The sequence below is a fragment of the Pipistrellus hanaki genome, assembly GCF_964339955.1.
Source record: "Pipistrellus hanaki genome assembly, chromosome: 8".
NCBI lineage: Eukaryota > Metazoa > Chordata > Mammalia > Chiroptera > Vespertilionidae > Pipistrellus > Pipistrellus hanaki.
Window position 1 is genome coordinate 9,935,514 of NC_140510.1, and position 14,644 is coordinate 9,950,157.

A 14,644-nucleotide genomic window follows, 5' to 3' on the forward strand; every position below is an offset into this window, starting at 1 on the left:
TCCCTGCAGTCCTGGTCACCCCTAACTGCCCTCCCCTGTTGGCCTGGTGACCCCCAACTCCCCTCCCCTGAAGGCCTGTTTCCACCCAAACTGCCTCCCCTGCAGGCCTGGTTGCTCCCAACTGCCCTCCCCTGCAGGCATGGTCCCCACCCCCCCGCAACTACTCTCCATCTTGTGATGGCCATCTGTGTACACATGGGGGCAGGCATCTTTGGCCACATGGTGGTGGTCATCTTGTGAGTTGGAGTGATAGTCAATTTGCATATTACTATTTTATTAGGTAGGATGTTAAATTTTGGGGTGTGATAATGATACTGTGGTAACTTATGAGGCTCTTAGGATACTGAAATACAGGCAAAATGAACCACTTTTAGAAAATAATGGCAGAAAAAGAAATGTACAAAATGTTAAGAACAGGTTAATCTAGGTAAAGGATATATGGGTATTCATTATACTCTTTCACCTTTTCTTTTGGCTTGAAATTTTTTAAACAAAAAGCAGGAATGCACCCTTATATATTAAGACATACACAAGAATATTCACCAGCAACATTACTGATAAGAGACCAAAGTGGAAACAATCCAAATAAACACCAACAGTAAATTTGACAAGTAAATGGTAATAAATCAATGGACAAGTAAATTACAGTATATTAATATAACAATGAGTACTATAATACAGCAATGAAAATGACAACTACTGTTAACACACCACATGGGTGAAACTCACAAATAATGTTGAGCAAATTAAACTATACACAAATCAGATGAACAAATTATTTGTTGAATAAATATTCCAGATAAGACTCAGATAATATCAGGGCTATTTTTTTATCTCTGTTTAGCAAAGGTTTTTTTTCATAGGCAGTACAAGAAAGATTAAAATGAAAATGTATAAAGTTATTTAGGAGAACAAATTCCTTTCAAGCAAATTTATAACTACCCACATACTATTGATCTGCTCCACTAATTAATCATAATGCACTGCTGATTTGTCAACTTTTTTAAAGATCCAGTTTGAATCAGAACTTGTACGTGATAGTTACAAACCTGCACTACAATAACTGTTCTTCAATGAGTAAGAGTTTCAATCTCTACTATAATTAACCAATTTAATTATAACCAGATATTATTTTTAAAAGAGAGCAACATAAAATACTTACACTAACTTTGAAAACTTGTACAGTGTTATCCAGAAGAAGAATGTTGCAATCCACCTCTGTATGCTGTCTGTCTCGGGCCAACTCTGATGCTCGTACATTGTAAGTTCTGCCAGCAGGCAAACGGAAACGTGAGGTCATTACTGTCCACACAAGGTCTAAGTTGGGGGGGGGAAAAAATCACTGAATAAAAGTTCAAGATACAGAGTAGTTTATTTAAAACACAAATTTACTATGCGTTTTTCAATTACCACTTAGGTAAAAAGCAGTTATAAATTTTGAAATAACCAGATAAAAATTTGTAAATATAAAAGAAGATACCATACATATAGTTCATTATCTAAACTAAAATTACAACCTACCTTAAAAAAAGGTTTATTTTTAACTGTTGCATTGAAAAATAAACCAGAAAAATTGTTCAGGGAATCATATTCCAATTCAAAACATATTAATTTAGTAGTCAAAAGAGGAAGGAGAATTTGCTACTTCAGGAAGTTGAACATTACTTATTGATGCAAGCATTAAAAACACTGCAAAGTGGCAACAGGAGGGAAGATTATTTAACTCTGAAGGGCTCAACCCCTTTATTAAGCGTAAGGCTAGGAGGAAGCAAGGAGTTTTTGTTTGTTTGTTTTCAAATACAATGCCCTTCATTTTAACTATCCTCAAATTCAAACTAATTCTAATAGAATTACTCTTATTCATTTTAAAAAAATATACTTTATTGATTTTTTTTACAGAGAGGAAGGGAGAGGAATAGAGAGCTAGAAACATCCATGAGAGAAACATCGACCAGCTGCCTCTTGCACACCCCCTACTGGGGATGTGCCGGCAACCAATGTACATGCCATTGACCGGAATCGAACCTGGGACCTCTCAGTCCCCAGACTGACGCTCTATCCACTGAGCCAAACCGGTTTCGGCACTGTTATTATTCTTAACACAAAAACAAAAACTTAAAGCTACAGATCTTTGGATCTCAACTTGTAACCTAAGAGGGAAAAAGTATATTGCCTACAGAAGACCAGATATCACACCGATATAAGCAGCATTTGATATTATAAATCAATGAAGATGTAGCTTCAAAGTTTGAAAGAAAATTACAATAAACCCTAAATTTTATGGACCTTGATTTAACAGGCTTTGGATTAAATGGACAAAATTTCCGGTCTGTGTGTCATATGTGAAAATTAACACCCAATTAACCAAGCTTTGCTTATAAGTAAATTAACATGTTTTCTTGTTATTTTTAACAAATTTTAGCACATAGGCCATATGTTGGAAAATACACTAGTAATTTCAATGACATAAATAAATATCAGATATCTACAATTATAGCTTACATATTTAAATTACAGAGTCATCACTGGTAAACAATGTTCGGCGAATGATTACACCACATTTCCCATGGTAATTGGTTCTGTTGTCCCATGGCATGACTTCCTGCAGCAATTTTAACAAGCATGCCAGCTGGCTGATGTTCTCATATGTGCTAAGCCATACCGCAGCCAAGTGCCCCAGTCCTGTGCATTTGTTTACTTGTGGTGACTGGTGAGTGCACGTATCTACTAGACCTATTCAGTATAAATTTAAAATTACTATAATACATATAGAAAATGTTTCTATGAAATTAAACTTTTCATACATAATTTTAGTTACACAAAAATGTCTACATAAGCAAAAACAGGTAAACTAATTTGTCAAATTTTTAACCTACTTAGTTATATAACAGACACCCACTTGTCTATTGTATTGAGTCTTTACTGTATTTGTAACACAGAAGTATATACCCCCAAATTAGAATTTGTATTGTGGGCCCTCGGAAAGAAGACATCTACAAAGAAGGGCTCCTAGTGGTTAACTGGGCTCAAACTTAAAAACAAAGACAAAAACAGAGCCCAGCAGCAATTTCTACACAGGACGACTCACACAAATGCACTTCAGGGAGAAGCCTGCACTGAACGCCCTGCCTCTGTACTGAACTGCCTGCCTGCAGTGTGTTTCTGCCACCTAAGCCAACCCTCACAAAGGGTTCCTGGAATCCTATTTAACCAATAGGACTGAGCCTTTCCCCATCCAATTAAACCTGCACAGCTCCAACCATCCAGAGCAGCTCTATTCTGACCAATAAGGACAACGTCTTTTGGACCAATCAAACTTTGAAAATTTGGAAACCTGATCTGAAAGAGGAACATACCAACCAATCAGTGACCAGGTCCATATAAGCCGGCTCTCATCGGCTCTGGGAGGACATTTTCCCTTTCCACCAAAGACTGTGGTTCCCCAGCTGAGCTGAAACACCGAAGATATCTCACCAGAACAGAGCAGAGCACACCAATGCAAGCCAAAGCAGACAGGCAGGAAGCAGAGCAGATCAGTGAGTAGAGTTAAGCTATCTAGCCAGAGAGAGGCCTGGCCCCAGGGATGGCTAGTCCTAGGGCTGCTTCACAGCCATGCTATATCACAACTGAGCTGTTCCAGTAATGCTGCTGTCATAGCCATACTATATAAAAATTGTTCTTCAGCACATTCCAAATTAGGGATTCCTTTTGGCTTTGAAATGGAGTCAACGACCATTGTTTGACAATGTGAAAGAACAAAGCTAAAGACATTTTCCAACATTCAAGGATTCAAAGTTTAAAATCCATAAGCTGGAGAAACAGGCACATATGAAGAGTCACAACTTACCAGAGTAGAGACACACAAGCAGAAACTGCCATAGGAGCCAATGCATGAGTAGTAGGAAAGCCTGAACTGTAACTGATGAATTGCTGGAGACTCAATGTGGACAATTCTTAAGAGTTGGGCTGGCTGGAGTGGCTCAGTTGATTGAGCATCATCCTGTGTACCGAAAGGTTGCCGGTTAGATTCCCGGTCAGGACACATACCTGGGTTGTGCGTTTCATCCAGTTTGGGAGCATATGAAAGGCAACCCATCAATGTTTCTCCCTCTCTTTAAAGCATGTCCTCAGTGAGGATTAAAAATAATAATGATAAATAAATAACTCCAGGGGACCCAGTTATTGGAAGGGTCCCATTATACTGTGAGATTTACCAACCAGATTCCCATAGTAAATATTAGAGAGAAACACACTTGGGCTTCCCACAGGTTGATGGGATGGGGTGACCAATATGAAATTACAAACCAGAGTACTTGGTCCTTCTTAACAAAGACCTACACTCAAAAGGAACTAGTTCATCAGAGCCTAAGGGACCCTGGGCAAAGAAAATAACCAACCCCAGCCTACTCTAGCCATGCTATCCCATCTGGGGGGAGAGAAAAAAAATGACAAATACTTGTGAGGTTCACAGTCCAGAGGCATAAGTTCACTAAAATACTAAGAGCAAATCAAAGGACTAAAGCAGGGATAGGGGACTTTTTTCCTGCCAGGAGCCATTTGGATATTTATAACATCATTCACAGCCCATACAAAATTATCAACTTAAAAATTAGCCTGCTATATTTGGTCCAACATTTAATTAACTCACCTCCAATGCCTTGGCAGGGCCAAATCAAATGATTTCTCGGGCCCTGAGGGCTGGACATTCCCTGCCCTGGGCAAAGAATGTTTCCCCTACCCCAGTGGTTGGCAGACTCATTAGTCAATTGAGTGGCAAACCACATGTGGCTCGTGAGCCGCAGTTTGCCGACCACTGCCCTACCCCAACCTTACTACCACATTACTAAGGCCCTATTAATAGCAGTTCCTTTTAGCAAAATAGCATGGCTACCTATCAAGAAAAATTTATAAGGCATACCGAAAGGTAAAAAACACACTGTGAAGAGACAGTGCAAACATCAGTACCAGACATGGAAAGTTGGAATTATTAGAGATGGAATTTAAAACAACTATAATTAATATGATAAGGGCTCTATTAGATAGACAGCAAGAACAGATGAACGTTGTAAGCAGAGAGATAGAACCCTAAGAATGAACCAAAAAGAAATGTTAGATTGGAAAAAAACAAAACAAACACCCAGATATAAATAATGCCTTTAATAGGTTTATTTAGCACATGAGACACAGCAAAGTAAAGAATCTCTCAGCTAAAAAATATACCAATAGAACCCTTAAAGAATGAAAATTAAAAAAAACAAAGAATGGAAAAAACACACAGAAGAATATCCAAGGACTATGGGACAACTACAAAAGGTATAACATACATGTAATAGGAATATTGGAAGAAGAGAAAAAAGAACAGAAAGAAACCAATAATGACTGAGAATCTCTACATTATTATTATTATTATTATTATTACAATTTCCCCAAATTAATGCTGGACATCAAATCACTGATCCAGGAATCTTAGAGAATACCAAAAAAGAAAAATACAAAACAAAACAAACACCGCCCCCCCATCTATACATATAATTTTTAAACTACAGAAAATCAAAGAAGCCAGAGGAAAAGAATCACCTTACCTATAGAGAACAGATAATTATATCTAACTTCTTAACCATGCAAGCAAGAAGAGAATGGAATGTTGCGGGGAGAAAAATACCTACCAACCTAGAATTCTGTATCCTGAAAAATTACTTTTTAAAGGAGAAATAAAGATTTTCTCAGACAAAAAGAGGAAGACTCTGTTTTGTTGTTAAATGTCCCTTTGCCTCAGTTTCCTCATATATAAAATGAGTTGCTATGAGGACTAAATGAGATTAACACATAAGAACTCCTTACAAGAGCCTAGTAAGTATTCGCCATTATCATCATCATCATCATCATCATCATCATCATCATCACTAGGCTCCTTACAAGAGCCTAGTAAGTATTCGCCATTATCATCATCATCATCATCATCATCATCTAAATATTCAAACTTGACTTCAGGAAAAATTTGGAAATACATATTATTATTTTATTTAAAATATTCCAGTTTACACCAGAATTAAAAGACGGCAATGATTATTAAAAGCCTCAGAAACCAGAGTGTTCAAGAAACACCAGTAATCCAGTTGTACAAGAGGAAAAATCAACAGCAATCCTTAAGTCAGAAAGATATTTAGAATTGTATTGTGGAGGAGTTCACACTCATTTGGGCAACAGTGGCATAATCCAGGGGTTAGCAACCTATGGCCCACAGGCCAAACCTGCTCACTGTTTTTGGACCATGAGTTAAGATAGAGCATTATGCTATGCGAAATAATTCCAGCTGCTGGCACCCAGGACCTGGGCTTTCCCCCCAACTGCTGGTAGGCACCTGGGACCCTGGCTTTTCTCCCCAGATCTTCCTCAGGATGGTCATCCGAAAGGACATCTGGTCTAATTAGCATATTATGCTTTTATTATTATAGATACTGGACCACCTTCTTACATCATGTACAAAAATAAACTCAAAATGGACTAAAGACTTAAACGTAAGACTCACAATCATAAAAATCCTAGAGAGAAAAAAACCAAGGTAATAAAATCTTGGACAAATATGTTAGCAATATTTTTTTTTCTGATATAGCTCCTCAGGCAAGGGAAACAAAAGAAAAAAATAAACAAATGGGACTATATCAAACTAAAAATTTTTTCCATAGCAAAGGAAACCATCAACAACATTAAAATGGAAGAAGATATTTACCAAGGATGCATTCAATAAGGGGTAAATATCTAAAATTTACAAGGAACTTATAAAACTCAACACCAAAAAAGCAATCCAATTAAAAATGGGTGTAGGATTTGAATAGACATGTCTTCAAAGAAGGCATACAGATGCTCAACTTCACTAATCATCAGGGAAATGCAAGTTAAAACCAGAATGAGATATTACCTCACACTTGTCAGAATGGCTATCCCCAATAAATCAACAAACAACAATCATTGTCAAAGTTGTGAAGAAAAGGGAACCCTCATGCACTGTTGGTGGGAATGCAGACTGGTGCAGACACTATGGAAAACAGTATGTAGGTTCCTCAAAAAATTAAAAATTGAAGTGTCTTATGACCCAGAGACTCCACTTTTGGGTATATATCTGAAGAAACCCAAAACAGTACTTTGGAAAAATTATATGCACCCCTAAGTTCATTGCAGTGCTATTTACAATAGCCAAGATATGGAAGCGATCTGAGTGCTCATCAACAAATGAGTGGATAAGTTATGATATGTGTCCTAGCTGGTTTGGCTCAGTGGATAGAGTGTCGGCCTGCAAACTGAAGGGTCCTGGGTTCAATTCTGGTCAAGGGCACATGCCCAGGTTGTGGGCTCCATCTCCAATAGGGGTTATGCAGAAGGCAGCTAATCAATGACTCTCTCATCATTAATGTTTCTCTCCCTCTCCCTCTCCCGTCCTCTCTGAAATCAATAAAATAGTGTGTATGTATATATACATATATATGTGTATATATATGTGTATGTGTATGTATGTGTATATATATAATATATATATAAAAGTTAATGATATGTAAATAAATAATGGAATATTATTTAGCCACAAAAAAGAATGAAATCTTACCATTTGCAACATTATGCTAAGTGAAATAAGTCAGACAGAGAAAGACCAATGCCATATTATTTCAGTTATATGTGGAATCATAACAACAAAATAAATGAACATGGAAACAAACTCATAGTTATGGAGAACAGACTGATGGTTGCCAGAGGGAAAGCAGAGTGAGAGGCTGGGTGAAAAAAGTAAAGTGATTAAAAACTACAAACTGGTAGTCACAAAATACTAGTAGTCCCAGGTATGTAAAATACAGCATAGAGAATATAGTCAATAATATTATAACTATGTAAGGTGCCAAGTGGGTACTTGAAATATTGGAGGGGGACCCAAAATGAATACAAAATAATAGGGAATGTAAACTGGGATAGGGGCTTAATCACAAGGAACAACAACAGCCTGTAATTAGTGGAATCGAGAGTCTAGGTCAGTGGTCGGCAAATTCATTAGTCAACCGAGCGGCAAACCGTGGCGTGAGCCACAATTTGCCAACCACTGGTCTAAGGTAACCCATATTGCTAACTTAAAATTTCTTATAGAACTTTAAGTGGAATAAACTAAAAAATAAACAGCCTCCCATCCATTTAGGTCAAGTTTGGCTAGCAAATTAATTATAACAACTTTCGTTTTTCAGGGCTTTGGGGATTTCAGAATTGCATATGAGGAATTGTTGACCATTACGATTCTTTTATAAAGAATTATGCTAACAAAGATCAAAAGCCATAAAATAGCCAGATGCAAGATGGGTCACAAGATTGGAACCACCTGGGCAAACTTCTCCAAATCACAAAACCCTTACTAATGAAAATTCCCCGTTTCCCTAGTAGCTTCTGTATGTAGTAAGTCACTGGACCTCATAGCAGTATATATTGGGCTGAAAAAGGCACAATAAATTTGAAATAAAAAATAAAAAAGTTTAGAGATTTTTTGAATTCCAATGTAAATAAAACAATATGGAAATCCTTGGAGTTTTTAAAAATATCTTACTCTATGAGGTAAGAAATAGCCCAAAAGAAACAGATACAAAGAACATCAACATTACTTTAAAATCTGGTATCTCCCAAATATTTTAACCTTCTTAAAAAATTTATTTATTTTATTCTCTCAGAGTCAATATCAGCAGATATTATGTGCAAGGCACTGTGTGTACCAGGGAATACCAGGAGTGAGGTTTGGAGAGGGGCTGAATGTGAGTTAAAATTTTATCTTAACACTAGAACCCCGTACACAAATTTGTGCATGGGTGGGGTCCCCTCTGCTGGCAATTGGGGTGGCCAGCGCGGGGGGGGGGGGGGGGGGGGGGCGGGGGAGAGACCGCAGAAAGTTGGCTAGCCCCAGGAGGCAGTTCCTGGTGGTCAGTGTGCATCATAGCGACCAGTCCATCAGTTGTTCGGTTGTTTAGGTTTATATATATATATATAGATGCAGATGGAGAGGCCAAAACAAATTCTGAGCAGGAGTGCAATGTGATCGCATGTGCAAGTCACATCACTCTGGCTACAATGTAAAGGAAGACTAAAAAGGGAAGACCACTAATAGAATGTACTTTCAGAGACTATTGTAAAAGTCCGGATGAGACATGAAGAGCTTTGTTTAAAATCACCCCCCAAAATTTCAGAAGTTCTGCCTAAGCTTCATATTGGCAAACTGAAGCTCAAGTGGTGATAGGACTACAACAGGGACAATTAGTGGAAAAAGAGAAACTCAGTAGTGTTGATGAGAGACAATCTAGACAAGCAAGTAGAAAATGGTACCTACAGCTTACGGTAGCAGACTATAAGCAGTGTTCCAGGCCTTGCTGTAGAAGTCGCAGGTGGTATCCCAACAATCAGAAAAAACACAATAGCAGAACATGTTTAATTTTACGGTTCCTGATGAAAACTTATAGGGATAACAGAGAGCTCAGCTATCCTGGAGTTCAGAAATTCAAAAATAGGACACAGAAAATAGGACAGCAGCAGAAAAGATACAGATTCTGGACTCAAATTAACTTCTCAAAACCCTAAATCTGCCATTTCTAGCTATAAAAGTCTGGACAACTCAGCATTTTGAGCCTCAATTTCTTCATCTATAAAAAGGGAGTAAGACTACCACTCCACAGGGTTGCTGGAAGAATTAAATGAGGTATCAATATTTTAAAACACCAGTAGAGTTCAACAAATAGCAGTTTCATCCCTTTCTCTTTTTCTTCCATTTTTCATTGAAGCTACTGAAATAGGGAAGTATTTTGCTTGACCACAAAGTCTGAAAGTTTTATCCAAGTAGGCATTAAAGGAGGTTAGGTGAACAAAGGCAGGTAGGTCATTAATGCAAAATACCTTATGAAAACACTAGTTCACAAAGAAGTCAAAGTAAATGAGTCACATAAGTAAAAGGACCTTAAAACCTGAAGTAAAGTAAAAGTTTGTCATTAGAATTAGCCTAATGTCACTACATTAGAAAGAAAGAAAGAAAGAAAGAAAGAAAGAAAGAAAGAAAGAAAGAAAGAGTAAAAAGGGAGAGCTCTCTGTATATTGAAGTAAAAAAAATCTCCAAGGTATATTTTAAATTTTAAAAATTTATTATATAAAACATTAACATGGTATGCTGCCTTTTACATAAAAGGTAGAGGGGGAAAATAATCTATATTTGTATTTTGTTTCTATTTGCATAAATACTAGTAAAATATACAAAAAATAAAATTGGTTACCTATAGAGAAGAGAGGGATAGACATAGTAGTATTGAGATTTCTCAATATATATCTTTGTAAATTATTTTGAAATTTGAGCTAAGTAACCATGTCACCAATTAAAAAAGGAAATAAAGTTTAAAATGCTTGAGAAACCTGTGTTCTGATAATATGTTCCACTATACTAATTATGTATGACTTATCTATACATATTTTAGCAATATAATAGCCTTTTAAGTTCCTCCAAAGAAAGAATTATCATCTTGAAGATAAAGATCACATCTCATTTGTTCTGTAACTTCACTGCCAAGCTCGGTGCCTGGCACCTAGCTAGTATTCAAAGAATACATTAAATTGACTCTGGATTGCCTAAAAGCTTTCCAACTGAAGTCACCTCCAATTCTGCATATATTTTTAAATTGTATCACTGGTGACTTATCTATGTACAAAAGTATAGGAGATTTGACTTGGGGGAGTGAATACACAATACAATACACAGATGATATATTAAAGAATTGTACAACAGACACCTATATAATTTTATTAACCAATGTCATCCCAATAAATTCAATAATGAAGAAAAAATTCAAGTTTTTATAAAAGTGAGGAAAGCTCTTCTAATTAACAATTGTTTTAACAAAAAAGGCAAGATATAAATTTAACTATTAACCCTTTGCACTCCGCTGTCCCCTCTCAGGGGACATCGGAATTCTAGCATATCACTCGGATGTCCCCTCTCAGGGGACATTGCAGTTTATTAGTGATTACGGGGAATTGAGTTAATTCAACGCACGTTTCCGTCGTTAGCGTCGAGTAGCTGGTAGCCAATGTCCAGAATGGTTCCGAGTGCAAAGGGTTAATAAAATAAGATTAACAATACCCCAGATCACTCCAAAGACTAAACATAAGATGGCAATCATTTGAAATGGATCAGGGACCCAGCCCAGATATTTACCAAAGTCTGTTCATTTCCTTGATAGCATGTATTGCTACCTAGTTTTACTTACCCATCTTTCAAATAACCACTATAGTTGCTTTTTCTTAATTCCAAAATTTTTTTTTCTTGGCTCTGTTCCCCTATTCTTTATGACCCAAAAGATCTTTCTTCTTCTCTTATGACCAAATTTCTTAAGAGTTTTCTGGTCTCGATTCATTATATGTCTAGTTTCCTCAATTTAGTTTCTTATCACACCCCTCTTATAACTCCTCTAATACAGGGGTCCTCAAACTTTTTAAAGTGGGGGCCAGATCACGGTCCCTCAGAGAGCTGGAGGGCCGGACTATATGAACTACTAATTCCTACTGTAACACCTCAGCTGCGCTCACTGCCCAAAAAACCTGGCGGGCCAGATCAGACTCCTCTGCGGGCCACATGTGGCCCGCGGGCCGTAGTTTGAAGACCCCTGCTCTAATAGGACAATGAATGTCAAACTTTAGTATAACAAAACCATAGCAGCATTTAGGTAGATCTATGCAACTCTTCCTCACTCCTCACCCACCCTTTTAAGAATCAAAAAGGTGTGTGATGAAACCTGGGGAATTGATCATTTAAATCAGTATCTCATTTGATGCTAATACAGGTAGCCTGCCTGAACACACCTGAAACCCAATTAGATTAGGTCATCAATAACTGTCCAATAGTCACATTCTAAGCACTTTTGTTATTCTTTCAGCACCTGACACCTTCCTGTAACTCCTTCCTTCTACCACCTTCTATCATACAACTACACTCTTCCCTCTCACCACCATTCTATCTCCTTACTGGCTTCTTCACTTCCTGATAGCCCATAACCTTTAAATAATAGTTGTAGGGGCTGTCAGTTGACTCTCTTCCTACATTGACAAACTTCATAAGCAGTAATAGGTGCTTTAGCTATCACTTATATGCCATCCTAAAACCTGCCATTTTGAATTCCAAACTATTTTCAGGTAGTCAGAGGCTATGCAGTACGTAGGAAAACAAAACAAAAAACAACCCAGCAAAGAAGCTTCAGCATCATGCATATCAAAATTCAAAATATTTGCTCTACTATTTACATAACATGCCCAAAGCCACATATTTTTCTGATTTTCAGCTGTGCTGTCCTTTAAAACTGGAGGTAACATGTTTGTAACAAATTTTTGTTTAGATTAAATGAGGGAAATAAAAAGATTAACTGAGAAGCTCCATTCCCTTCCTAGCAGGAACTTGAACGCATCCTTGAGGACCCATGCTATAGGCCTCAGAGGTGGCAGATAAGGGACAGCTAACCTAGGGTTGGGAGATATAAGAGTTTGAGCAAATAAGTAAATATACTGAGGATAATGGGAGCCAATTTCTTGCTGCTGGAGAAGAGATTTATAAATAAATTTTTAAAAGTCAGTAAGAACTTATGATGACCTTGGTGCAAAATGCCTGCCTTATGTACTAAATAAAAATTACTTGGCCTTCCCTTCCCACTCTTGAATAAAAAAATAAAAAAAATCTTAAGCCGAAACCGGTTTGGCTCAATGGATAGAGCGTTGGCTTGGGGACTGAAGGGTCCCAGGTTCGATTCCAGTGAAGGGCATGTACCTTGGTTGCAAGCATATCCCCAGTAGGGGGTGTGAAAGAGGCAGCTGATCAATGACTCTCTCTCATTGATGTTTCTAACTCTGTATCACTCTCCCTTCCTCTCTGTACAAAATCAAGAAAATATATATATATTTTTTAAATCTTAAAATCATCATCAACTCTTTCCCTCTATCCAAATGGACTCTCAGTTCTAGAAAAACAGCCTAATAAGTTTTCAGTTTTTCACATCCAATTTTTATTTCCCCATCTCTCCATTTCCAGTTCTTACCATCTCTCACCTGGACCACAACAAGAGCATCCTCACTGGTCTCTGCTCCAATTTTAACCTTATCTTTGCAACATTCTTACATCCTTACATCATTATCTAAAAAAACCAAGTTACTTTTCAAAACTTACATCTAATTTCATCATTCTTTTATTTAAGTACTTATTGCTCACCGATGTAAATGTTGATTTTCTAAGAGGAAAATTAGACATGTGTGAAGGCACTAGCAATACAGAAGCACTAAAAAGATATTCCTCCCTCTCTCTCTCTCTCTCTCTCTCTCTCTCATACACACACACAACAACAATGAAGTAGTAATTATTGGGGGGTGGGGAAGGAGGTACTTGACATCTTTTATGCTTGTTTTAGGATTTGGTACTGGTTTTATTTTTTATTACATAGTGGGAATGACAGGGATGAATAGGTATTATAAACTTTCCAATACTTAGAGCCTCTAAAGCAATGCTTTTACCAATCCTTTGCCCAACCTGGCATCAAAGAAAAAAAACTTTTAGCACACTGGGATAAGCCAAGGAGACGATTCAAGGTCAAAAGAAACCATCCTGGGGGGCTCCAATATGCCCAACCCTGTGGTCGGCAAACTCCTTAGTCAACAGAGCCAAATATCAACGGTACAATGATTAAAATTTCTTTTGAGAGCCAAATTTTTAAAACTTAAACTTCTTCTAATGTCACTTCTTTAAAATAGACTCATTCAGGCCATGGTATTTTGTGGAAGAGCCACACTCAAGGGGCCAAAGAGCCGCATGTGGCTTGTGAGCCGCAGTTTGCCGACCATGGCATCTTGGTCTTAGCATCAATGGTAAACCATTATTTAGACTGACAGGCATCTTGCTCTTAGCATTGTTGATAAACCATTCATGGCCTACCAACTAGTTGGAAAGCTCTTTCTAAAGGTCTTAATATGATCCCACTCATCACCCAAACAAGGACCCTCACAACCTTCCCTCTCCTACTATAGTTAACACACACATACAGGCACACAGATTCACAAACAAAATCAAATACCAATACCCGTCCCATGGACAGAAACAGACATGTACAAGACAACTTGCATTTCTCCAAACACACTACGCATCCTTTAATACTTCTGACTTTTTGTACATGCTGTTTTATCCATATCAATGTCAATTCATCCTCCAAGACACTGCTCAAATGCTACTGCTGCTTCCCCCAGATCTTATTACACTTATCACTCTGAATTGTAATTGTTTGTTGACATGTGTTACCAACCTAGAATTTGAGCTCAAAGGCAAAAATCATGTTTATCAATGATCCCTATAACAGACATTCAGATGTTTAATGAACATCCTATATAATAAAAGCCCAATATGCTAAGGCTGTTCAACCACTCACTATGATATGCACTGACCAGCAGGGATCAGACACTCTGACTAGGTTATTTTGTTGCTGGGGTCTGGCTGACTGGGACTGAACGAAATGGGAGCCCTCCCTGGATGGCCAACCTCCTGCTTCCCTCCCCAGCCCTGGTCATGCAACAGTGGGGGTTCCTTGGCCTGGCTTGACCCCTCTTGCAATTCAGG

The 14,644-nt window shown here is 37.7% G+C and overlaps 1 protein-coding gene across 5 annotated transcripts in view; it reads right to left on the reverse strand.

Annotated features, from left to right (window-relative positions):
* Positions 1 to 14,644, reverse strand: part of PTPN4 (protein tyrosine phosphatase non-receptor type 4) — a 175,468-nt gene that overhangs the window by 152,683 nt on the left and 8,141 nt on the right. For 3 of the 5 annotated variants that reach the window (XM_084892214.1, XM_084892216.1, XM_084892215.1), the window contains exons 2-3: positions 3,848 to 4,000; positions 1,163 to 1,317 (exon numbers count right to left, since the gene is read on the reverse strand). In XM_084892214.1, coding sequence (XP_084748340.1) covers positions 1,163 to 1,317; positions 3,848 to 3,893 — 201 coding nt within the window. In that variant the 5' untranslated portion in view covers positions 3,894 to 4,000. The remainder of the gene's footprint in view (positions 1 to 1,162; positions 1,318 to 3,847; positions 4,001 to 14,644) is intronic. The other 2 variants (XM_084892217.1, XM_084892218.1) reach the window with 1 other exon arrangement.